This window comes from Ammospiza nelsoni, chromosome 1 (genome assembly GCF_027579445.1).
Source record: "Ammospiza nelsoni isolate bAmmNel1 chromosome 1, bAmmNel1.pri, whole genome shotgun sequence".
NCBI classification, from domain to species: domain Eukaryota; kingdom Metazoa; phylum Chordata; class Aves; order Passeriformes; family Passerellidae; genus Ammospiza; species Ammospiza nelsoni.
The window spans coordinates 40,065,675-40,091,609 of record NC_080633.1 but is presented as its reverse complement, the minus strand read 5'-3'; the positions used below and the strand labels follow the sequence as shown (position 1 = coordinate 40,091,609).

At 40.8% G+C, this 25,935-nt stretch overlaps 1 protein-coding gene across 3 annotated transcripts in view; it reads right to left on the bottom strand.

Moving 5' to 3' along the window:
- Positions 1-2,121: 2,121 nt before the first annotated feature.
- The window catches only part of LRRC3B (leucine rich repeat containing 3B), a 44,263-nt gene continuing 20,449 nt past the window's right edge, over positions 2,122-25,935 (bottom strand). For all 3 annotated transcript variants that reach the window (XM_059479630.1, XM_059479621.1, XM_059479638.1), the window contains exon 2: positions 2,122-3,372. In XM_059479630.1, coding sequence (XP_059335613.1) covers positions 2,428-3,207 — 780 coding nt within the window. In that variant the 5' untranslated portion in view covers positions 3,208-3,372 and the 3' untranslated portion in view covers positions 2,122-2,427. The remainder of the gene's footprint in view (positions 3,373-25,935) is intronic.

Sequence of the window (25,935 nt, the reverse complement as noted above, 5' to 3'; positions counted from 1 at the left end):
GAATTTAAAGCTGGAGAGCCAGAAGTTCAGCTGGGGTAAGACTGTACCAGATCCTGCCTCATGGATCACGTAATAAAGAAAAAAACCAGAAAACCTAAAGATAACGTATTCATATTTTTCTTAGTCAGCTTTGTGAAGAGGGGCTCTTTTTGAAAATGTTGCTTGCAATTAAATTTTTAAAACCTGCCAATTGTTTTTAAAAGTGTTTGAAGACTGACCAGGATTTCTTAAATGTTGTTTAAATAATTCTGTTCAAATTTTGTGGAGAAATTCCTGCATTCAGCTGTGAATAACAACACCAAGTTCTTGATTTTTAGTACCTCCAGCTCAGAGTCATCTTTTAGCTAGTTCCCCCTGCTTTTTCCCACAGTAGCATATTAGCTGGAATCCTAAATATTGCTTGGGGAACATAGTGACAGAAATGAGACCGATTTTACTCTGAAGGAATTTTTAGAGAAATTAGGGGAATTACATCAGGAAGTAATTTTGCTCAGCCTACACAGAGAGACTACATGTCCTGTTCAGTAGAGTTTGTTATATTGCCACTACAGGGTAACATTTTATCTGCTCTCTTCAGACTCGCATGTGTATTTAACCCTACTGCTTTTGGGTCCTGAAGGAGGCCACACAGAGTTTGGGGGGCTTGGGTAGATAGTCACATAGAGCCTGGAAACAGGAAAGCATAAAATGCTAACTAAGGAGGATGCGTCATCAACAAGAGTCTCACCTTAGACAATAATATTTTTACTTAAGGGATTTAGCAGCAGGAACAGAAATATCAGACAGTGGATGTTTTATGGACAGACAGTCCCCTTTACAAACATTAACATTCTCTTAATTTGCTAAAAACTGGTCATGGAGGTATGCAAACGGCTAAGTCAGTCACAAGGACTCACCCTATGAAGGGTGCAAAAATGACATAAAAAGTTGACTCTATGTCCATTTAATTTTTTCCTGTTCTGTTACTTGCTTTGAAACAAGTTTTAGCTATTATTTTAACAGTGTTCTGAAAAAAAAAAAAAAAAGATAAACAAGCTTCTGCCGTTGTAACAGAACTGTTACAGAAATAATAGATAAACTAATCTGAGAGATTGCTCTGGAGGGTTTTTACATATTTTTAAGGCTGACCTTTAACACTTTCTCTTGAAAAGCAGTGTTTTATATATTTTTCAATCCAACCTTCTGTAATACATATTCCAATGTCAGTTAGACTGAATCTATAGGGATGCAGAGACAAGCATCATTCCATTATAGTCATAAAAGACAGGAGGAATACGTTCTTGTGGATTTGTTCCCTTTGAAAATTTTATCTATGAAAAGAGAGAAACACTGCATTTTTAAAGACAGCAGAGATATAAAATACCCATTTCATATGCAAGGCTGAGTTTAACTTCATGTGGACTTTCTATTGTCCCGAACCTTTAGCCACAAAATCATACAAAAACATACATATATACTAACACACAATAGAATATGCCTAGCCTATATATTAATTTACTTCCTTCAATTTTTTAGAAGGCTACTTCTTAAAAAATAGAAGCCACATTTACTAATGAAGTAATATACAGCTTAAACCCACCAGATTTTTTTTTTTTTAATTATCACTGGTGATACTCTAGTTGGACCAGCATATTAAGCTTGCTGTTGCCTTATTGCTGTACTCCCCAGTGCAGAGGTCATGCCTGGAGCTCATGCAAGGCAGTAAGAGAGTGTAAGACAAAAACCATCACATGCCCCTGGCTTACCTCTCTTTGATGTCCTGAGGTGCAGCTCCTCCAGGTTGCCTCCTCCCCAGCACTGCCAAAATGCCCTCTGAGAGGTTAAGCAAGCATCAGACCCTTACACTCAGAGTCTGGGCACTCTGCTCTGCCCACACTGTGCCCCCTTCCCCTTTTTTGTGGGCTGTGGCAGGCAGCCCACAAAATGGGCCACCATTCACCAGCTGCTCACCTTGCACCCATGGGTGGGGTGTGCCCTTTGGCGACTCTCCAATCCTGTACCTCTCACAGCCAACTTCATCATCACTCCTCTCCTCTACCTCACGGGCACTGAACAAGCCAAAAGTGCTCTGGCACTGGACAGGTTTCTGATCAATAAATTACTCTGCTTTACATGGTTCAAATTTAAGCTTTTATTTGGTTTTTAAATTAAAAAAATAAATTTCATTATTAAATAGTGGAATGGGTCTAAACTAATGTTTACATATTAATTCACTTGCTTTAGGATACTACCAGAGAAATAATTGAAGTTTACCACCTGGACAAAACTTTCTGTTAGAAAGCTCAACAGTGGCGTAATTCAGTTAAACAGGAAAAAAAAAAGCCCCAAAAGTTTTAATGTTTACAATGAACGTTAGAAGTAAACCTCTGGTTTTAGCGTCATCCGACTCTAGTTTCCATCACAAAGGCAGTCATTGTATTCAGAATACTATACCACAGTGCTAATGTCATCGGCTTCATCTGGTTTCTTTTGCCTGCTTGGCAGGGATTTCAAGTACTCCAGGTGCCTCCTTGCATCCTCCTGGTTCTGTCGCACGTAATAAACCACGTAGGAGATCACCATGGTGAACCAGCCAAACATGGTGACCAGCATGGCGTAGTCAGTAGTCTTTTTAGGGATGTTGCAGAGGTCGGCGTCGTTGGCAGCGTTGAGGAAGGGCCTCCCCGCGTGCTCGTCCAGCACAGAAGTCTTGCAGATGACGTTGTTGGCCGTCTCGTAGTTGGAGGCCATGCTCCGCAGCACCTGCTGCAGCGTGCAGTCACAGTGCCAGGGGTTGTTGGCAATTCTGGCCCTGGCCTTCAGGTTGTTGAAAGCGTTTTTGTGCACGCTTTTAATCCGGTTGTCGGACAAATCCAGAGTCTGCAAGGTTTCTGCCACCCCTTTAAAGGCATGTTCATCGATAAACTCAATCCCGTTTTTTGATAAATTGAGTACTCTCAATTGGTGCAAGTCCTTAAAAATTTCGTTGGGGATAGATGTTATCTGATTGGAGTCCAAATAAAGTAAGACTGTTTCTGAAGGAAGATCTCTGGGTATCTCCTTGAGGTTTGCATTGCTACAGCTGACGTTCAGACCTCCGGAGTGGGAACAGAGGCAGCCTTTTGGGCACATACTGGCAGAATGAAAGCACAGTATCATGAGGACAAAACTTTGTAAGAGCAGACACATGGAGAGGGAACGAGTTAACCACAGGTCTACCAAATGCATGCTGGGCTGTCAGCATAATCACACGACCATTTCTCATTCAGCCGACAGGGTGGGAAAAGGATCGGCAAAGCTGAAACGTAGCTTCATTTTCTTCGGCAGGATTAGCAAACACTGGTTACCAGCACATGGGCTTCCTCATGGTCAATACCCTTCTTAGAAGCATGCCTACAGAGAAGAGGGAAAAAAGGTTTTTGATACCACAAACTCAAATTCTAACTTTGTTTTCATTAAAAAAAATAGAAATAAAAAGATGGTAAAGGGAAATGCCACGCTAAAGAAATTATTTATTATCTTAAGTAACTCCTATTAGCATTAATCTGAGTTTAGTGCATAAATCCCCAGGACATTTTTAAGAGGATAGAGTACACTTACTACAAATTGCATGGGTTTGGTCTTTAATACTTATTAGAGAAAGCACTGGTTTGCTTTTATCACAGACTCTTCTAAAACAGCTATAAAACTAAACTGCTTTTTCCCTTGCTGAAGTAGAAGATGCATCGATAGGAGCTAATACTTGTATCTCCAGCAACAGTGACGGGTTAAGTGAGGAATCTGTGGTGGTTAATGTGAACTTATCTCAAAATTATTTATGCTATTTTAAGTCCAAATCCAAGTACTTCAGCAAGGAAATATTTTTACTATATCAAGGAACAAAAATCAGGTACAGCAAATGCTGCTACAAAACACCACAATCACCTGCCACCTCCTTGTTTGTCTCCCCCTCCTTCTCTTTCGCTTTAGAATGCTGGATTCCTTGTATCTCCCAGCATTTGGTGAGAGCCACAAACACAATTTCTACCTCCAGTTTTTTTGAAAATTTTCTTTTCATGTAACAAAAAGAAATGGAACAATTGCAAAAAACTCACATACCCCACCTCCAAAACAAATAAAACTCACAAAACCTATATACGAGCCAAACACTAAAATATCTTATTCATGGCATGTGATTTGCTAATAGGACATATGAAAAATACTGTTTCTGTTTCTCCCCCCTCAAGCTGGATTTAAAATAGTAAACATCCAGAAGCTTTTCCATTTTCTCCTTTAATTGGAATACAAATACAGAAGTCTGAAATGCTGACCTATATGGTTTCAAAGACAACCCTTTCTCCCCACCACCACCCCTATTATGGTAAACTATGAATTTAAAACAACAGGTCCATTTGTTTTCATGTACATGCTCTCTGTCTTTGTAGAAGCTCAGATATGTGTAGCCTTCAGGTTGTATTTACATATAAATGAATTATGTTTTTTTCCAAGTCCACACTGTAGCCCACTGAACAAGAAAATCCCTGCACGGAGGATATGTGTGATTTTACATGAAAAAGGAGAAATTGCATTGCAATCACTTTTTTACTTGCAGAACTGACATACCAACTGCAGTTACTGACACATTGCAGTAATGTGGATCGGATGTGTCAAGCATAATTTCAAACTCATAGCTCAAGTTCTATTTAACCCTTTCTGCTGAGGCTCAGTATGCCAGTAACCCCACAGGAAAAGAAAAATAAAACAACCCAAACCAATCTTAACAGCATGTACATTACTTGTGATTACTCCATGGCTTGGGAATGCTCACACAAGCTCAGCATACTCTCACTGCAACTACTGGAGTGTCACCACTAATCTTCAACTTACCTATTGTTCAAATCAGTGATTGCCCAAGAACCTAAACAGAAAGCTTGCACTTGGATTCCATAAAACTTCTACTCTAAAATTGAAAAGAAATGTAGTTGTTCCAAATGAGAAATTGTGAAGTTAACCCTGGAAATGTGAAACTGCTTAGAAGGGAACTAAGCAGAGCATGAAAAGTTCCCTTTGAGGAAAGAGAGGTGAGGCAGAACCTCCCAAGTCAATGAAATCCTTCACGACCTCTGTGGAAAAAACAGGGTTTACATGAAAGAACCCTGTTGCGGTGGGTGCATCCTTCCCATTTCTCCCTTTGGTTCTTTGGTCACTGCAGTGCCTGCTCTTCAGACCAGACAGAAATCTGCTATAGGAGGGGATAAGCTCCAGAAGTTGTTTTTTCCCAGCCTGCCCAAAAGCGCTAAGTATTTGCTAAAATGTGCAGCCCGTTCGGAGGCCAAGCTGGAGCTGGCAGCTGCTCCCCCTGGCACTCAGAACTGGCAATCTGCTGCTCCCTCCAGCAGCCCTGGGTGCTGTGGCAGGACAGCCTGTCCCCTGCAAAAACAGCACCTATTTTCTTCTCCCTCCATGTTCATGTGTCTCACTACTGTGCTCCTGCACCAGAAGAGTAGATGAGTGGTCCAGCTCATCACCACAGAAGGAGCATCATCTCATCACCTACTGCTTGTACTCAGTGGCTTCCCATCAGTGGCACTGGAGCTCTACTGCAGGAAGGGACTGGGGGGAAAGAGCAAAGACCTGAAGTAGTCTCGGGTGTTTCATTTTATAGAATTACAAAAATGATACTGTTCTCATCAGAGTGTGACAAATGAATATCAAATTTGCTTCATTACAGGCTAAAAAAACCCAGTCAACCTGGAAATACAGCGTTGACTGCTGAGTCCTCCACAGCACTGCTACATCACCAAAGACCATGTATCAGAGACCCCAATCCCCTTTGTAGAACATCCTGATCCCACTGAAGATAAATTAATCTATTTAATGCATTAATGTGTTTAGAGAAAGAAGTAGAGTCATTACAGACTAAACAGGATAGTGTTTAATGAAGCAGTGCCTCTTCCAAAGGCCTAACTAAGTAAATTAATATAGAGAGGGAAGAACTCGCAATGTTTTAAGTTGCTAAATAGAGCAAATACAAGTTTAAACCTGCAATTAACAACCCACTCAACAAAACTTGTCTCAATAAGAACAAAGCTCAGCAAATTCCCAGTAAATTAACCAGAAGAAACACAATGGGACTGAACATCAGTCAGGATAAACAGAGCTTTGTTTGCTTCAGAATATGTGATCGAAGGGATATCTGAGGTTTGTTTTAAACAATAAACTTAGAGCAAGAACCTTCTTTACTTATAGTGACTGCAAGAAAAGAAAAGAAAACTAGAATTCACATATTTCTAATGCCAGTATGAAGATCTGTGGCTTCTTGAGCAGTATCTAATTTCCTCTTGCTTGGAACACAATAAATAAAGAAGGTGTCAAAGTTGGAACAAACACAATAGAGATATACCAGAAGACACAGTAATGACTACAGACAAAGGGATGAAAGACACAGAATTAAAATAAATATGTGAATTAATTATAAATCTGCAAATAAAGCAAAAAGAAAAAAAGAAATTAAAAAGTGAAGGAAGGCACAGGGAAATGACAGCAATACCAGGAGCACTTGCAGCACTGTGGTATAAAAAAGCTTTTTGTGCACATTTCTAAAATACAAGTACAAACATAGAATGCCTTACACCAAGTCAAATATTGCAGGGGAATAATACTACAGACAAAAGATTGCACAGAAGAGCTCTTTACAGTCTTGCAATTTAAAGGTTTCCAAGGCTCCCTCTTCTCAAGTTCCCCCAAGACCATTTACTCAATGCCTACATCCAACAATGTAGGAAAATGTACAAATCCTGAAATCCTCAGGGAAAACACACTGCTTTTAATACATAGTGAGATTTCTACTGAGCTTCAGGCGTCAGGTACTTGCAAGTGTTTGTCTTTACTACAAACAAGGTGCAGAGACTGTATCTCAGCTCCTGAATGCAACACTACTAAATTGTCTAATTGAACAATAACTTCTCCCCACAAGAACCACTGATGTGAGGAAGCACTGGTGCCTCCAACTACTGACATGGAAAAGGCTTCACAGACTCAAGAAAGTCACACAGAAAGTCCAGGACAAGACTGCCTGCAATATTAATTTATCCTGGTTTGTCTTCAAAGAAAGACTTAGGAGGATAGGAAATCCTATAACCATCACACAGAACAGCCAAAAAATGACACAGGCTGAGATGTTTTTATGATTAGGGCAATACTAAGACGACAAAAGATGCAGAAAAAGACACCCCATCATATATGTTTAGTTCAATATGTCTGAGTAGGGGAAGGAGTTTCTACTGCAGTGTTGAGACTGATTTCAGAGTCCACATGGCAGCTTTGGTCATCACCCAAGTACTCTCACACCCCCTGCCTCCACAGGAGAGAATGGACCAGAGATACCAAATCCTTGCACTTGAGTGTCAGGCACTGCTCTCAGAGGACTCAAAAGCAGAGACTACAACCAACCTTGAGAGGTATTCTGCCTACAGTATGTTGAACACACACAACTACCCAAGCCCTCAGGTGAAATCAGTGGTGCCATTTGTTGATGACACTCTACCTGCAAATTTCTATCTTTCAGATGCAAGAGAGGGATTTACTCCCATTTGTTCAGCAGATGGCTTCTCCAGGCATTGTGTATCTACATTTTAGTAGGGTCCTTCAAAAATTACTTCCTAGCACTACAAAAATAACCTGTGACAGTAAAATATCTTTGTTTAAGTTGTTCCAGTAGGACAATACTTCAACTTGGAATTTCGCCTGAATTCTCAGACAGCGTCAGGTAAACTCCCAAACATTTTTTTTGAGGAAAAATCAAGACAATTATCCTTCTCCTGACAGCTCTTCATCAAGCAAGACCTCACACATAATGACAAAACCATGACCTAATGTATTTAATATAGATGTTTTTATGGGAAGATTCCTGTCGTAAATCACATAATGAGGGCCACAAATTAGGTCTGTAGAACAGGATCACACAGGTATATTCCAACACAAGAGCCCCCAGACTCACACACAGCATCCTCACTTGTTTTGCCCGTTTGTCAGAGCAGCAGCTCTCTGTTCTCTCTTCAAAGCCGGACTCACTGATGAAAAAGATTGCATCTGTAACTCCAGCAATGTCAAAGGGGTCACAGTTAACTACTAATGCTCAGCAACTGCACACACAGCTTGTACTTAAGGTTACTGAAGGCTCCTTTTTTCCTCCAAAAAGGAATTTCTTTTGATTGTAGCTGATGTGCTCAAACGAGCAGGCAGGATCAGAACAGGGAAAAGGAAGAAGCCAACGGATCAACCACAGGGGGTGAGCTGTTGGCTGCATCATGAGTATACTCAATCTGTCTGGTCTGTCACTTTTCAACCACCAGAAAAACTGGAAAAAAATTATGTACAATCCAGCTTCTTAAGAAGGTGGATCACGGGAACTGATGCACAATTCACCTGCCTAGGCTTACCATGCTTCTAAGGATATACAGCTGTAAAGCTTAAGTGACTAACTAACTTGCTGCTAACTTTAGGCATACTACTACCCAGAGAAGCCCTCATTTGAAAATGGATCCCCAATGGCACTGCAGGCTCCACAATCCCTGGGATCACTGTGTTCTCAGTTAATACTGAAGGTATCCCCACAAACGACTGCAGGCCCCCCACATCAGAAATGCACGGCACCTATCAGGGTGCCTCCCATCCTCCTCTCGTACAGCCCATACAACTCACATATGAACCTAGAGACAGCTCCAATTTCTATGGGCAGTTCTACTGTCTTCAAAAGAAGCTCTCAACTCCCAGTAAGCCCTCAGGAGATCCCTCAAAAACAGCTCAATTTTTCAAGCCTGGTCTAAGTAAAGTCCTACCCTTCAGTGTAACAACTTTCTTGCGTGCCAGCATCGGAATTTTGATACAAAATTAGAAAAGTCCAGGAAATGAGACTCCTACAGGGATCTTTTTTTAGATATCTTTAAAGCAAACTTGCACTTTGAATAAATATTAAAATTTTATAACTAAAAATCCATTAAATGGAGCACTGAGAAAGATCATTATTTTAACTTCCAGAAAATCACTGAGATGCTTTATAGTTTTGAAAGACCTGACATTATTATAACTTTTTTCCCTCCTTTAAGACATCAACTATGTTGGTTTATAGAAAAGATGCTCATTGATAAATCTAGTTTTCTATTTAAAAAGTTAAAACAGGTCTTAACTTTACCATATTGAATATTTTTGGGTTACATCGGGTTTAGCAAATTAACCATTGAAATAGAAAATATGTCCCTTTCTAATACATTGCTTCCCATGAGTTCTGCTTCCTGTAATGCCAGTCTGCTTCTTATAAAACACACACTCCCCACCCTGCTATCCCCCATCCACAGAGCTGTGGTTGATGACTTTGTACTCCTCTTTTTTCCCCCACTGTCATAAAAAGCCATATACTACTACATCTGCAAAGTAAAATATTACTTTGCCATTAGTATTGACAAGACAGCCATAAAATGGATATTATAGGCTAAAATTAACAGGTGATTTTCCAGCCTGAAAAGTCCAGTTAGCTAGAGGACTAAGGACAGGACAATTTTATCTGAACCCAAAGAAAGAGATTTGCCACCACTACTCCCAAACAATTGCTAATGGCATATTTAGGAAGAGTTAAAACAGAAAAGATATTTGGAGAAAGAACTATCTATATGCCTCCTATGCTTAATGAATCTTATACTCCTGGTGAACACAGACCTCCCAGTAAGCTGCACACTGGGCTGTTTTGTGCACCAGGTTTGAGGGATCTGTGCCTCTGGAGGCCAGCAGAGTCTGTGCCCATTGGGGAAAAACCTCCATCAAATCCTGCCTGGTTCCACCAACACCTGCAGGCTGAATCAGCCCACAAATTTTCAAAACACAAGATGTAAAAATAAAAAGTTGCAGGAGTTTTTTTACACATCTATGGACATACGATGAAACTACACCATGGCAATGTGAGTGACTGACTGACTGAATGGGCACTGGGCTGAAAAGTGATCACATTTGTGAGCTGGAGCTGGACAGGAGCAGTAGGACCCAAAGGGGAATGCAGCAGCCACTTCTGACTTCTGTGCTGTCTGTGCACTATAAAACATCACATTGCATGGGTACCAAGCGAATTCCTCCAAACAATCCAATCCTTTAAAACAATGCCACCTCTGTGCTGTTAGCACACCAGGACCAAGGACAATCTCACTAGCTGCACAGAGGGACTGTGAGTCAGGCAACTCAACCCTCTCCATGGCTCCAGGACAACATGGAGAAATTCCATTCAGCAGATCAAACAAGAACCTGGTTTGGACTCCCAGGACAATCTGTGAATCTCTTTCACACATCTCTCCCTGTCACCCCTCAAATGTGGAGGCCTGGCTGCTCCACAACTCAGCCACCTTGAAGGCAGCTAAGATGCTATGAAGCACCAAACCAGAGAGGTGCCATGACCTGCTTGCAAGATGCCAGGTCATTTCAATTCCCAGATGAAAGTCTCCAGCAGAGGAAGAGTTTCAGGATTTCAGAATATGGCAAGATGAAAAATCCTAAAGCAGTAAAAAGAGAAATTAATAGAAGCCAATGTCAAATGAGGTAGGAAAAAAGGGGTGCAAAAGATCACTGGTTCTATGAATAATTGAAATGTCATGATTAATCAGTGTGAGCCTGAACTTAAACTACATAATGGATTCATTATCTAATGAAACACCAAATGTACTCAAACTGAAATATTCTCCCCTAGGACAGGACTCAGAATGCCAATCGACATTTTCCCAAAAACATCCAGTACAGGCATCTATATATAACTGCAAACCTTTTCCAGTTGTAGAAGCAAAGCTTGTAGGTAAAGGTTTATAGATCCTAAGCTGTGAATGCCTTCCCTTACCTGTCACAGAGTAATAAAATGGTTGAGGAGAGCCAAATGAACATTTTAAGCTATAATTACTTTCTGATTGTGAGATCACTGAATGTATCACTCCTTATTACAGATTAACATCTTAATTATACTGTGTGGGCAAATGAATCAGCACTTTAAGACTGATGGGTTGGGTTCATGTTCAAAAATGCATTTGACTTTTTTTCCTTTTCACATCAAGTCAGGAACTATTTTGCAACTCTCAGCTGATAAATAATTGTGTGAAACTTAGCAGATATAATGACAGATTGATGACAGAAAAAATATTACCAATCATGTCCTATGAAGCTTTGCTCTTGGAAGTCTTCTGTGGCAACACATTTCTTGGAATGAAATTTGGTAACTTGCTGGAAATTAAAGAAACAGCTGCTGGGGATGCTGTTAGACCTTGTTCTTTTGAGCCTTAACAAAGACTGAATCACCTGCTTTTTAGAAGGTATTCAGTGCTGCCTATTTCTCTTTGTTATCTCCTGACATAGACTACAGACAGCTTCTGTCCCTTCCCTGAGCTATACCCTGATGGGAAATATAAACAGCATTTTGCGTGCACACCTATGCCATTTGAAAAAAAAAAGTTACATAGACTTACACTGCATATGTAGTTGCAACATAAACCAAGTTAAAAATGAAAGGCACAAGATGTAAGATACATGATAATCTTTAACATAATTTATCACTACATTCAGAAGAAATTGTCTTGACAACCTATAGAAGAAATGAACAAAGATCAAGATATGCCAGTTACTACTCAGCAAACACATCTGCAAAAAGATTTTTACCACTATATAAGAACATGAAAAACCACATTACAGATGCTAAAGGAAAATGCTCCAACACACATAAACGACTACTTGTGAAGAGCTCTCCAAAGCCTCATAACTTTTTTCTAGATTATTAGTGTGCATCAGACTTTGGGATTATATTCTACCAAGTCTCAGTCACATTTTCTGAGAAAACATCAACAACCATTCTATTTGGCAAGAAAATCCTTTCCAGTTGCAGCTGAGTCAATCCTCCACATGATCCATAGCAGGAAAAAATGTACTCTGAAAGCTTAAAATAACATGAAGTGGAAATGCTTCATCTTCCTTGGGTAAAGAGATCCAGACTAAAGTCCTTTCTAAAGTCTGGTTATGAGGAGAATACCTAGGAGCCTTTCATGAATAAGGAATGCTGTAGGTTTTCAAGAAATCTGATACAACCCAATGGAAAATGCTTTCATCATGAGATGTCAATTTCACAATATTTGCCGATTTATTTTTCTCCCATATTATAAAATAACATGATCAAAGTGAAACAGACAAGTGCCCAGTTGGAGCCATACTCTTTCCAGTAGCTAATGATGGATCCTCCTTCATCTTAATTAGGCAGAATCTATCAGATCAGAGAAAATCTTGTCTTGATCTCAAGATAATTACACTGATTACCTCAATGATTACCAGCATAATCAGTGGCAAGTCTTGCAATTTAATCTGGATAACTGCATCTGGTGACTGCAGATGGTGTCCTTGCCTAGTTGAAGACCTCATTCTATTTTTGCAAAGTGCAAATCTAATCCCTGCTAACAAAACTGTGTTATCAGAAACTGACAGGCCTTTAAGGAACTAAGGCTATTGCAAAGACAAGCAAGATTCAGACCACCTAGAGACCCTTCTTCCTCTTTTAAGGGTGTTTATTTGGTTCTGTGTACCATGATCTTTGGGCTCATTTGAGGTTCACCCAAATGCTCCTGCAACTTAGTAGAAGACAGAGGTTTTAATTAGGGTGGGGAGGCGGTGCTGATAATGAAGTCAGCAAGGCAGAAATGAGCGCGCTGACCTGAGGGGACTGCTCAGCGAGGGACACACTGGTGGCTCTGCAAAGCTGCCATCAGTGCCCAAAGCAGCAGCAGGACAGCAGGACAGCTGCTGGCAGCAAACACCTGGGCACCAGGGAATGCTGCAAGAGGTGCTGCACACTCCAAAGCACAACAGGGAGAAGGAGAACAAAGCAAAGAATGGCTGAAAGCTGCTTTTCCCAGCTGACCCTCTGTCACAGAGCAGCTTCCCAGGACAATGGGTCACCACAGGTGAAACCACTTCTTGGTTGAGACAGCTCAACAGGAAATACAGATGCGAGCAGAGGAAGTGCCACAGTGACACTTCAGCACCCACTTTCACAAACTCTTGCTTTTACTGTGTCTAGATTACCCTGCTGCGTTAAAACCCAGGAAGGCAAGGCTGCTTCTCTTCCTGCACTCTTCTCTTCTTGTCACTCTTTCCAGTGACACAAACACAGAACAATAATTCATGGCACAAAGAATTTGAAAGGAAAGAAGCCAGCAGAAGCTATTACTAAAATAAAGCAACTTGAATAATAGTAATACACAAGATGAGACTAGCAAGAAAAAGAACATACTTCCAGAGCAATTACCCTGAAAAAATTTTAAAGGGGAGAAAAAAAACCCCACAAGATAAATTAGCAAAAGGGGGCAGCAGTTAAAATATAGTACCTCAGCAGTTATTAATTCAGCTCCTTGTGCTTTGAAATATGCTACCTGTATATTAACAGGACCTTAAAGAAGCATGCAGAAGTAGAGTAACTCATTTAGAAAAATGCAAGAAAAATAAAATGTGTACCAGCATATAAAAGAAACCAATCAAGTTTGAAAGTTCCAATTAAAAGCTCTAAACTTAAGAGTGAATACTCAAAACCACAAGCTTCTCCTAATGAAATCAAAATTGTTATTTAACAATATAATTCAGAAAACAGCAAAAGAGACAGCAAGTTTGGAATAATTATGAGATCAATAAGCAATTAAGCAACTTTAAAAGACATTCAAATAACCTACAATCAAGTGACACACTGAGCTGCAAGCCATTTGACCTTGCCAAAGAAAGTGGCTGATAGTGATGCTGGTTTTGCTGTGCCAATGGTTATTACAACTGCACACTGCCATTTGCATAGCTGGAGAGCCAAGAGCACATCTACAACATCACACTTCCATTTCTGCACCAAAGGTGTCAAGTAAAGTATAACCTACTGTATCAAACCATCCACCCAAAAACCACATCCCCACTTCTAATATTTTAATCCATGAATAGCTTCCAATAACTGTAATTTCTTTTTCATTAGCTTGCCAGGGAAACTTACCCTTTTTTTTTCCTGTCCTAATAATAGATTTTCCCTCCATATTTAGGTATCATTATAACTCTAAAAGCTCAGCATGTGGTAATTTGGAATAGTCAGACAAAGGGATTTTGTACTTTCATGAAAGCAAGACTACCAGGTTCTCATCAGGACTCGCTTTTAGCTCTGCTGGGTGCTACTACCATTAGAAGCTATGGAAAAAACTAGCCCAAGTACAACTTCTGCAGCCCTGCTATAGGTAAGGATCTCCCAAGAAAGCAAAATCTAACAGTGTAAACCTTCAATGCCATCTTGCACTGGCAGCACTTCCCTAATTAAGAATTTAAGGCCAGATGGAGCCATTAGATCATCTAATCTGACTCCCTGCCTACCACATGACGTGTCGTTTTACCAGTAAACCTCACATTGAGCCCAAAAATTTAGGTCAGACTGAAGCATGTCTGAACTGAGAAGACTTCTGTGTGCTCAGGGCAATACCTTTTGTGCCCACTGATCTTGCAGCACCCTGTATCAACAATCACCATAAGAGTTAAACTACTCCAGCAGACATATCTGCTCCACCAGGATCCAGACACCAAGCAAGAGTGTTTGTTTTCAAAAGAAGGGCTATACTGGAAGATAATGTTCCACTGTTCATCATCAAGAGCTCTATGTTACCACTTTCTTCAAATAAAAGTTAAACAAACTGGCTATTTTTTAATCTGCTGGTGAGTTACATCAGGCCCTCAGCTGCCATTAAGTAATGGTTCAAATTACATGTGTTACATCTAAGCAACAATCAGCATGTTTTCATTTTGAAATAAGTGCTCTTGGGCATCCCCAAGGCTTCTCAGGAAGTCAGGTAATTTTTATTTTTTTTAACCATGTAGTAGGACTTCTCCAAAGTCATAATAAAACTTGCTGTATTAAGTTTCTCTTCTGAGGACATATAATGATAGCAAGTCATTATTACAACTTGAGGTTGCAGGCTGAAATCCTTTAAGGGTTGGTTCTCTGACCCTTACTCAGCAAAAACCTTTAGCCTGTTTGCAGCTCATCAGCTTGGTAAGGGGCAAGAGAGCCTTCAACATTCACCACACTGAAATAAAAGTTATCACCAACTGCTAAATGAAAGGAACAGCTCTAAAAAAAAATAAATCTGCTTTTCTCAGTGGAAATAAGCACCAGCCTTTATTAGACATGGAGCCTAGCTGTGCAAAAAACAAAAGCAAGGCACAGCTGCTTGACACTGAGTGTGCAGAAATCTTCCAGTTAGTCGTTTTTCCCAAGGAGAAAACAAAAGAAAGGAAGAGCCAAAATGAAGTGTTGCAATGGCTACCTCCAAGAAGAGAAAAAACCCTTAAGGTCACATTTTCACTAAAGGAAAAGAGGTCTTTATCAGCAGCACTAGAGCACAACAGAAACTTGGTTCAATAAAACCCTTAATTTAAAGACAAGAATGTATCAGCTCTTTGCGTGTCCCCTCTGAGGTTATACCGCCAAGTTGACTTTGGCAGACCTAGGTGATACAAAAAGCAGGAGTTGTGAAGGAAAAAAAAAATCTTGATTAGCTGGGCAATGATCCAATAACCAAGACACTCGAGGCTGCAAGTTCACAGTTGAAGAAACTCAGGTAGAAATAATTTATAGCAAATTAAGTTAGGTCATGATAATGAAATTTAAAGACATGTGGGGCACAATTTATTTTACTAAGGCTTGTTGAAAAGTGAAACCCAAGCAGAGCAAACAGGAAGGCTAATTTAACTCTGGTTACTGTTGGCACTGGCACTGAGATAAACTTAACTTGACACGCTTGGAATGGGAAAGTGAATATAAGAATAGGATTTTTAAAAAAACTTTTTAACACCATTTCTCCACATTTGATCCCATGAATCATGGCAGCTCGTTCCCCAATTTTATAACATCCTGGCACACAGCCCTCAGTGGCAAGTGCAGTGAAAACAGCTGATTGCAAGGGTTGGGAAAGGATGGATAGCAACATCTGCACTGCAAAGCCCCTGCCATCAAGGAGCAGGAGGGAGGATGGAAAAACCTAAAAAGGTCTCCCAAGAGGTGCAGTCCCCTTGCAGGTCACTGGAAACCAGCAGAAATGGCAGGAGGGATGCTGTCATCACTGAGGGCTCTGCAAGGTACCTCAACAGGTTATCTGGCAGCAGCCTGGGCTTTGGCTGCACTCGGCAACAGACGAGGTCCGTGATGTCCTCAGCTGTCCCTCCTGCCACCCACGTCCCCCACGCTGTGAAAAACGCCAGGTGAGGGGGAAACAAGAGTCACTATAATGGATGAATGCAGCAGTTTGCAGGAGGGGGGAGGGACAGAGTAATGAAAAAGTGTTAATATTGAAGTAATAAAGCTTGTGGCCATTTTTCAGTCTGAAATCCACAATGCCATAAAACAATGCTTAAAGGCACTCACTTCTGTTCTAAACCACCTGCACGTTAAGGCACCCTGCTATTAGCCCATAAGTTGTTTACTACCAGTCTTATTTCAGTCAGACTCCAGGAGAGCCATAAAGCTGAATTTCTTCACTCAGTACAGGAGTCCAAGTGGCCTCAGGTTTTCCTGGGTATGCCAAGCCCCAGCGTGTCACCTGCGATCCCTGCCCAGTCACTGACCCACTCCTTTCTAGTAAGATGTATAAAAATCAAATCAAAGCAGGGGGAATCTGTGCCTGGCACATGGCACACACACACCCTCCTTTTCGCCTGCTTCTCCTCGAGCTCCTGAAGCAACAGCTACTCTCAGTGAGATGTGTTCAGCACAACTATGATGGTGGCTTTATCTGCCAGTAAGCATCCCATGTGTTACACTCTCCCAAAATGGTCTGGGCACTGGTTGGTAAAATGAGACTTCTATTTCCTCTCCTGAAACAATTTCTTAAAAAAAATGTAATGGAGAAACAATGAAATATAATGGCAAAGCAAATAAATAATGGATATTCTTCTGAAATTAACACATTTTCATCTGTTTATTTGTCACTTGTCTCTTTTTTGTTTGTTTCTTTGGTTTGCTCTTTTGTTTGGCCCAAATAAAAGCATGTGTGTTCAAAGCAACTCACCCATTTTTTTTTCCTCTGTCAGAAGCAAATATTACAATTCAACGACTCTTACAGAGATGGCCCAGCTACAAAGAGAAGTCTTTGTCTCACTGAGAGGACTACTAATTCAAGGACAAAAAGATAGAGGCTAGAAGAATTGTGGTACCTACAGGAAAGTTTAAGGCTGACAGAAAAGCCTGTGGAATTGCAGGAATAGTGAAGAGTAAAGAGAACCAGAAGTGAATCTCAGGCCTGTGCTAGCACCATGAAGGGAGGAAGCCAGATGTGGGAGTTTCACATGAGAGACCACAATGGCTCACAAGCCCACGGGTGAACTCCTTACAGCCTGGAGCCCAGTGAAACTGCCAAGCCTTAACAAGTTCTATAAATTATACCATCTTTCTGGGAGCTATATGACAAACCATGAAATAGCCCAGCAGCAGCACCATTCTATTGACTAATACAATAAAGAGAGATACACTGGTATGGTGGAAAAAACAGTTTTGCCCATATTTACACACCTTCACAATGAGTCAATAATGAAAAGGACCCTATTAACTGCCCTCCTTTTTTCAAAGGCACCTTTACCTCTTAGGCACTCAACTACCACATCTCAATACAAGTCAGGAGTCCAGGACATACAAAAAAGTCCAAATGGCCTAAAAAACACTGTTGAGTCCTGGGTTATGTACTATGAAGAACACCACAACAACAAGTAAACTAAACTGTATCACTTGAGAGCAGCATTTTCAAATCTTTTTCCTTGTGCTTCCCATCACAAGAAACATTATCTTACTCATTCTTCTTTCCTTAGTTGCCATAGATGCAGTGCCACAGTGCTGAAGCAACATGCAGCCGTCTTCATAAGCTGGTTCAGATCTGAGCACAGCTGCACTCCTGATGGCTTCCCATCTTGCTTTCAGTCTGGCAAAGATATCCTCCAGTTCCATCCTGCCCTTCCCCACTGGACAGTGAGGATAACAGACTAGCTCAAGCACAGCAAAACAGATTAAGCTTCTGTAATGAAGAGGCGCCAGTGTCACTCATTCAGGTCCAACAACAGTTTGCATGCACCCCAAAAGGATGCTTTCAGAAAATGACAAATCTTCCATCTCTTCCAGCTGCAAGGAGAGCCCATCCTTGCAATCCTACATTTAAAACCATTGCTAGCCCAAGGAACAGCCCAGTGTTAAACCCCAGCCAATATAGTGCTGTCAACCCATCTTCACACTGATCCATGACATGTGAGCAGCAGCAGGGTGTTCACAGTGCTAACAGCCACACGTTATTGAACCAGGGCTCTCACAGTGCTCTGTGCTCAAAAGTGTCCCCAGAACATGAAAGGGAGACAGCCACAGCTATGCTATCAGTGTGTGCTACCAGCCACCACATGGCTGCACCACGGCAAGCAAGGAGCCTGCAGGCTGGCAGGCCTGTGGCTCCTTGGGGAATGAGCCTCAACAGCCCCAAAAAGCTCCTATGATGGGTCTGCTTTCCTTTTGATTAATATATTCAACCTCTCCTTTCTCTTTCCACCAAAAAACTGTCATTTTGCAAATAACCCCTCCAGAATTCTTTCAAGTTGCACATAAAAATGTACTTGGCAAATACCTCTGCAAACAGGGAAGAGTGGGCAAGTCAACCATCAATCCAGGAGGAGTCTTCCAAGTTCATCTACCATACTAACCCACCATATCATCATTTCTTATTATAAAGTTACTTTCAAGGCTGTACAAAAGCTCCATTAGGAATGAATTATTAGTTCTCCATCAATGACTTTAACATCTGCCTTAGTAAGGCAATAATTTATTAACAACAAAATAAATAGCTAGGCTTCTCTTAGAATAAATTTTAGTCGTAAAATGAGAGAAAAAAAGACTCCATTTATAACTTGTTAGTATACATTTTATTTAAAGTTACCCAAGTATTTCCCAGGCAAAATGCTACATCCTGCCTTTACTCAGTAAAACATGGCCTGAAGTTTAATGAAGGGGGAAAAAAATTTAATATCTTTTCCTACAGAGTGGCATTCTTTCATTAAGTAGTTTTTTATTTTTGCTGCATTTTTCATAGCATCCATATTAATACTGCTACTAAAAATTTAATGGATATGTAGTGCTACTGGAACATACATGTTTTCTTTATTAAATATTAATTTTAAAAACATTTGGAAAAATTAAAAACATTATACAACATGAAAAACTTCAACTAAAATACAAAATTTAAACCACGCTGGCATTTTTCTGTCTTTCTAAAAATATGGTACTTTATCAGTTCCTCCTTCTGGAGCTTTCAGTCAGCTCTTTTCAAAACAAAGAGAAGGTGCTTCTTTGGTACACTAAAGGTTGCAGCTCTTTATGAAAAGGTGAACAAGGTGGCCCCACTGAATGCTGCTTGGCTGGGCTCACACTCATCAGCTGAGCAATGATCTGAAGCAGAAGTTCAGATGGTGGTGGTGAGCTCCTGCAATGTGTTTTCACAGGAGACATCTGATGTGGGCTATGTTATGAACAGTCTACCATGAACAGACACACACATTGCAATTGTGACTTCACAAGATGTGATGACAGCAGCAGATATGCTGAGGAAAATAAACAACCTTTTTTTATGTAGCAGTGCCAGCAGAAAGCAGCCCAGAAGTTGGTACAGCTACTCTTGGGAATAATTACTGCAACACTTCCAGCCTCCCACTAATTTTGAGGCAGTGCCACAGTTCCCATGCACAGCCATTCTTGCTTCCATGCAGGAGAAGGAGCAAGCCTGGCAGATCTCCATGTACTGCTAGGCTGAGTCCTAAGTGCTATGCAACCCTCTGAGAGTCACTGGCTGTTTCTGGAATCTAAGAAAGGGAAAGGCTTTTAAAAAGTTATGATGAACTTAAATCTGGTGGAGTCGTGCTGGAAAGGTAAACGAACACTGCTGAGGACGAGTGGCTACTCAGCTCTCACTCCATTCAGTGTGGATGCCCCATGTCTCTCTGGAGAGCAGGGCTGACCAGCCTCTGCTCCCCATCAGTGACACATGCTCAGCAGCCAAGGAGTGATCTGTGCTTTGCACCCCTTAGCCCAGACTGCTGCCAGGCTTGGAGCTCAGAGGAAGGCAGGAGCCAAAATCCTGCCTCAGGCTGATGGCTTCACCCAAGAAGCAGCATTTTCTGGTCCCACTGAACTCAGGAGCTGTCAGGTTCCTGCTGAGCTGGAAATAAAAGCTTTACTTTTTTTTACTTTTTTTTTCCCTCTTTCTTTCTCCCCATTTGACAACTGCACATAAACACTTGTAGATTGGGACTGTTACACCCCTGCAAGCTTAAAACAACCTTGCTCAGGCACATACGACAGCTCTCGATGGCAACATGAATGTAACTGGAGACTAATTCCCCTTGTTGTTCTGACACATGAAAACCACCTCTGAAATGGCTGCACTGTCTGTCGTCACTCCTGTTACACATCTCTGCACAGTCAGCACTCAGCCAAGCCAACACAGGAAAGAAGCACACAGAAAAAACTATCACCTTTTTGGTAGATTCATTCTGCTTTGTGCAGAGTTCTTTCTTAGTGTAATCATGGAAAGACATTATTAGCTTAATTTAAATACAGGTCTATCAACAGACTCTAAATTTTTTTAATACACGCACTCTGCACAGGACTGGTTTGTGTCTAAAGAACATTAAGTGAATCTCTGTCTCTGGAAAGACAGACTACTAGGAAAAAGGCTGTCAATTGAAAAGGTACTTCTTCCTTCAATATTCTATTCTCAGAAAACCCAGGGCCCTGCAACCAGTGAGAAAATCTGGAGCCATAAAGGCTTGTTGTCAGCAGAAGAGGACCCAGTGAAGGGACATTTAACCACATTGGACATACACAAGTCCATGGATCCAGGGAGATGCATGCATGAGTGCTGAGGGAGCTGACTGAAATTTACAGGAGGCTACTTTAAACCATCTTTTGAAGATCATAGGGATCAGATGAATTTCTTGAGGACTGCATGAAAGCCACTCCTATTTTCAAGAAAGAGGATCCCATAAACTACAGGCAGGTCAGTTTCACCTCCAACCCTGGGGAGGTGATCAGCAAATAAATCTGGGAACAATTACCTTAACATATGGAGTAAAATTAAATGACTGGGAATAGTCAGCATAGATTTATGAAGGCAGAAATCACATCTGACCAACCTGATAGTTTTCTGCAATGAGATGCCTGCTGAGATGAGAGAGTAGTGGATGTTAATCTATCTTGACTTCACCAGAGCTTTTGATGCTGTCTCCCGTAACACACTGATACACTGATGAAGTACAGACTAAACACGGCAATGGTGAGGTGGAGAGAACACTGGCTTAACTGCTTGGCTCAAAAAGGCTGTGCACAGCAGCATGAAGTCCAGCAAGAGGCCCATCACAAGTGGAGTACTCCAGGGGTCAGTACTGAGACCAGCATCATTTAACATTTTCACAACCAGCTTGGAGGGTGGGAGAGAATCTCCAGCAAGTCGGCTGATAATAAAACCAGGGAGGAGCAGCTGATGCACCGGGAGGGTGTGCTGCCATCCAGAAGGACCTGGACTGGCTGGAGAACATGCTGGCAGGAACCTCATGCAGCTCAACAAAGGTGAATTCCAAGTTCTGCACCTGGGTCTGGTTAACTCCATGCATCACTACATGCTGGGGCCTGATCAGCTGGAAAGCAGGCTTGCAGAGAGCAGCATCAGGGTCCTGACAGACACAAAGTGTGTGCCCTCACAGAAAGGTGGGTAACAGCATCATGGGCTGCTTTAGAAAGGGCATCGCCAGCAGGTTAAGGATGCTCCTCCCCCTCCACTCAGCCCCGGTGAGACACCTGCACAGAGCTGTGTTAGTCCTGGGCTTCCTGGTATGTGCAAAACATGGACTGGAACAAGTCAGCAAAGGCCACAAAGGTGATAAAAGAACTGGAAGATGTGGTGTATGAGAGGCTGAGATTCCAAGGACTGTTCAGCTTGGAGAAGGCTCAGGGCAGGTCTCATCAGTATGTATAAACAACTGATGGGAGACAATAATGAAGACAGACTCTTCCCAGTTGTGTGCAGCAAAGGGACAGGAGTCAATGGACACAAATTGAAGTACAGGGAGCTCCATCTGAAAGTGAGAAAATAATTTCTTTTTCTTTTTTCCCCTCTTCCTACTGTGAGGGTGGTCACACCTGGAACAGGTTACTGAGAGAGGTTGTGGCATCTCCATCCAAGTCTGGTGGACACAGCACTGAGCAACATGCTTGAGCATGGCAGTGGACCAAACAATCACCACAGATTCTTTCCAGCCTCAGCCATTCCATGATTACTTCCAATCCAGTTAAATAGAACAGCTGAAAGAACTACAGTTCAAGAAGAAAATACTCAAAAGCAGCAGAACTTAAGACAGAGGTAATTCTAGGCTTTGCAGCATAATGCTTAAATCCTATAGATGCACATTTTTATTTCCTCTTTATGTTACACAAGACTGTACAACCTGTGTGGTCTGAAGAGATGCAATTCATGGGGTTCTTCACTTGCAACAGAGAGTTAGTTATAAACACATATTCCAAACAATCACTTGGCTGAAGATGTTTTCTATCACTCAGATTTTATGAAATATCTTACCACTGAGTACAGTTTCCACTATGACTACAGTAAGTAAGCAGATCCAATTACAGATGTTCTCTTTTAAAAACACTTATTTGAAAGGAACATGGTGTAAAGCATTAATTGAAACGAAGTTCCTTTCCACAAGAACAGTGCTTCCTGAGAAATGGTTATATTAGCCAACTAACACTGAAGAGACACAATTACTGTGTTGCTCTGTGACTCTAAATCAACAGTATTCTTCTTTTTTAACTCACACCAGCATCCAAAAGCAAAGGACCAAAACTGCAAACGTTTATTCATTTTTGTAACTGAAGTCAACAAACTGAATTATTGAATTGATTAGCATGACAATATCCCCAGTAAATATGCATAAACTTATCTGTAAACTCTTGAAAGGAGAAGTTTTTTAAATGACAACAAGTCACACACAGTCAATTTATTTAGGTAAATAAATTCCTAAGAATCTAATGGACCAATTAAGTGATTAACTGAATTCAATGCATCAAACACCAACTTAGGTGTCTACTCTCATACAAGCTGTTTTAAAAACACTGCTCTTAAAGAAACCAAACAGAGTGAAAAAAAGAAGTTTGAGTCTTATTTTAAAATGCTTTTGAGCACCAAAATGACACTCAAGCTGGCAAGAAAACAAGGGGAAACTTTCATTCTGTTTTCTGTACACAAATTACAGAAGATAATCCTCAAAGTGTAGCTAGAAAGCTTCAAAATGAAACAAGACCACTGAACAAGCTTTCTAAAATTCCAAATTTTGTTATTAATTTTGTCTGTCAAATGGATTGTAATAGAAAATACATTTTTCCATCCTTCATTTACAATACTCTCTTAGAACATCTGAGGCCAATTCACAACCCTCTACAGGGATATGACATTTGCCAAGAGAAAAAAACCCAACTCTGCAGGAACAAGTCACCAAGGTTTTCCCTGAAGCTTCCTGTTGGGATTTGTAGCCTTAAAAGGAAAAAAGGCTTTTTTTGTGTTGGTCCTTAGCTTGCCAAACTAAGAGCCCTCGGGTGTGCTTGGTGTCTGTCACTGCATTCGCTCAGGGATTCTGTGTGGCTTTCTCTTGCTATCTTCCAGCAGATCCAGCACAGCTGTTTTCATGTCCGGGCATGATCCAAACCCTCTATCAGGCTATTTGCTAAATCCAGAAATCCCAGAGCTCCCCAGCAGTCCAAGCTCTGCAGGGGAAGTTCAAGCACCAGAAGACACTGCAGAAGCAAGGCATACCACCTCTGCCCAACACTTCTACAGGTCCAGATAATCTGGAGGTGAGAAGAGGGGCACCTCTGCATGACCAGACTTTTTCCAAAGCCACCAAGGGAGTCATCCATGAGGATAACCTCTGCATGTAAGCAAAGGACCTACAGGATCATGCAGTTCCTTCATTGGGGGGGGAAAAAAAATCAACTACCACCTGAATTTTCAAGTTCACAGTAACAGAAATACTTTTGAAATTCATGTAGTAATAGCCCTGACAGCAGACAAATTCCTCTTAAATGCCCCGAACTATTTGGTTTTACACTTCAAGACAACAAGTTGAATTTCTACTACTGTTTTACACTGAAGAGAAGCTCCCTTAGGTACTAAGCCTAATAAAAAGGAGCCCACCACATACTTGCCCACAGTCATTAATTTTGAGCACTGAAAACCACTACTCTCTGCTTTTGTCATGGTGGAAAAGGGCCATGCAGAGGAAATTCAAATGCCCAGATAATTCATAAAAATACTATATAATATGGTACATTTAAGCATGGCTACATAAAGTAAGCAAAACTAAACAGTATGGCAAAGAGAAGAAGTAAAGTAGAAACGTATTTTCCGTTATAACACCAAACGGAAGTCACATTCATTTAAGCAAATATTTTTCTATATTGATGGAAGCCAAATACGTGGGGTAAACTGCTGTGCTTTTTTTCTGTTTGCTTCATATAAAATCACACAGAAAATTTGTGTTCACATAACACTAAAAACAAAATGCTCTTTGCTATTTTACAAGCTGTTTGTAATGAACATTTTAGCTCTCTCAAAAGGTGAAGAATAAATCAGCCAAACTCTTTATGCGTGTCCTATGAGGATACCCATCCTCAGTAAAAACAAATTTCACTAGACTTAGTCAGCAAGTTGCAGTGGTTATGTGCCAAAAGCATGACACGCACCAAAAACTTAGAGACTTGTTAACTGGTAGCAAGATACAACAGAATATGCCTACTGAAAACTACCCAAATCTCCCAAATGGCCTTTGAATAGCTTTTCTTTTTGAACAAGAACTTAATGGTTCACATTATATCTGTGCACATTATTTTCTCCTTCTTCCCTGAATTCTAAACATTTTTCTTACATTTACTTTTTCTGAGATTCAGTAGTGACAGTTTCTTCTTTACACTCCTACATATATTTTGCACAAGCTGTTAAACAGAATTAGTCCATGCTCCTCTTTCACATTTTTCCTGTGCTCTGAAGGAACCTAATACACAGACTTTTGAGAAATCCCAGCTTTGACCCTTACCACCTAGCTACTAACTTGTGCAAACATGGTTTGCCAGGCTGAAGAAAGATCTTGTGAACTGTAGTTATGCAGACCCTCCAAATGGCCACAAGAAACATTTACCAGGTGAAAAGAGGTCCCAGGTGGCTGGCTACAAAGGGGCATGAATACATCCTTTGGAAGATGAGTTGAACATGCTGAGTGTAAACTCTACACTGCCTTTAGCTACCATGACACACCTTACAAACAGATAATCACAAAAACATTGCCTGGTATCATTTCACAGTTTGCACTCTGCACATACAATAACCCAGGTTAGTTCTACAGAATACCATCAGCAAGAGGGATGGCTGGGACTTGTACCTAAATACAGAAAGAGATTATTCATTTGCCTTGAGCATAAAGGTCCTCACTCCTCAAATTTCATGACAAGTCTTTATTGCAAATTTCCCCTTATCATTCAAAATCAGCATGAACATGTTAGAATCATCTAGAGAAGTGAAGCCTTGTGGTCTTCACAGACCTAGCAAAACAGAAAGATTGATATAAGTGAATTCCGTCTGCCTCTTCAAAAAAGGCAAAATTACACCTTGATAATTCTTTCAGTTGGAGTTCACTAATTGTCTTTTAGTTGGAAATAAGAACAACCAGTTTTGTGGTAACAATCACTAGCCTTAATGCTTGATTTTTAAAAAAATAAAAATAAAAGTACCAGAAGAGATACTAGGAAGAAAGTGAAGCAACAATGTAAAACTCTTGTATTCTAGAAGAATAAATAATTCAAGTGTGGACATCCTTTCTTCACCA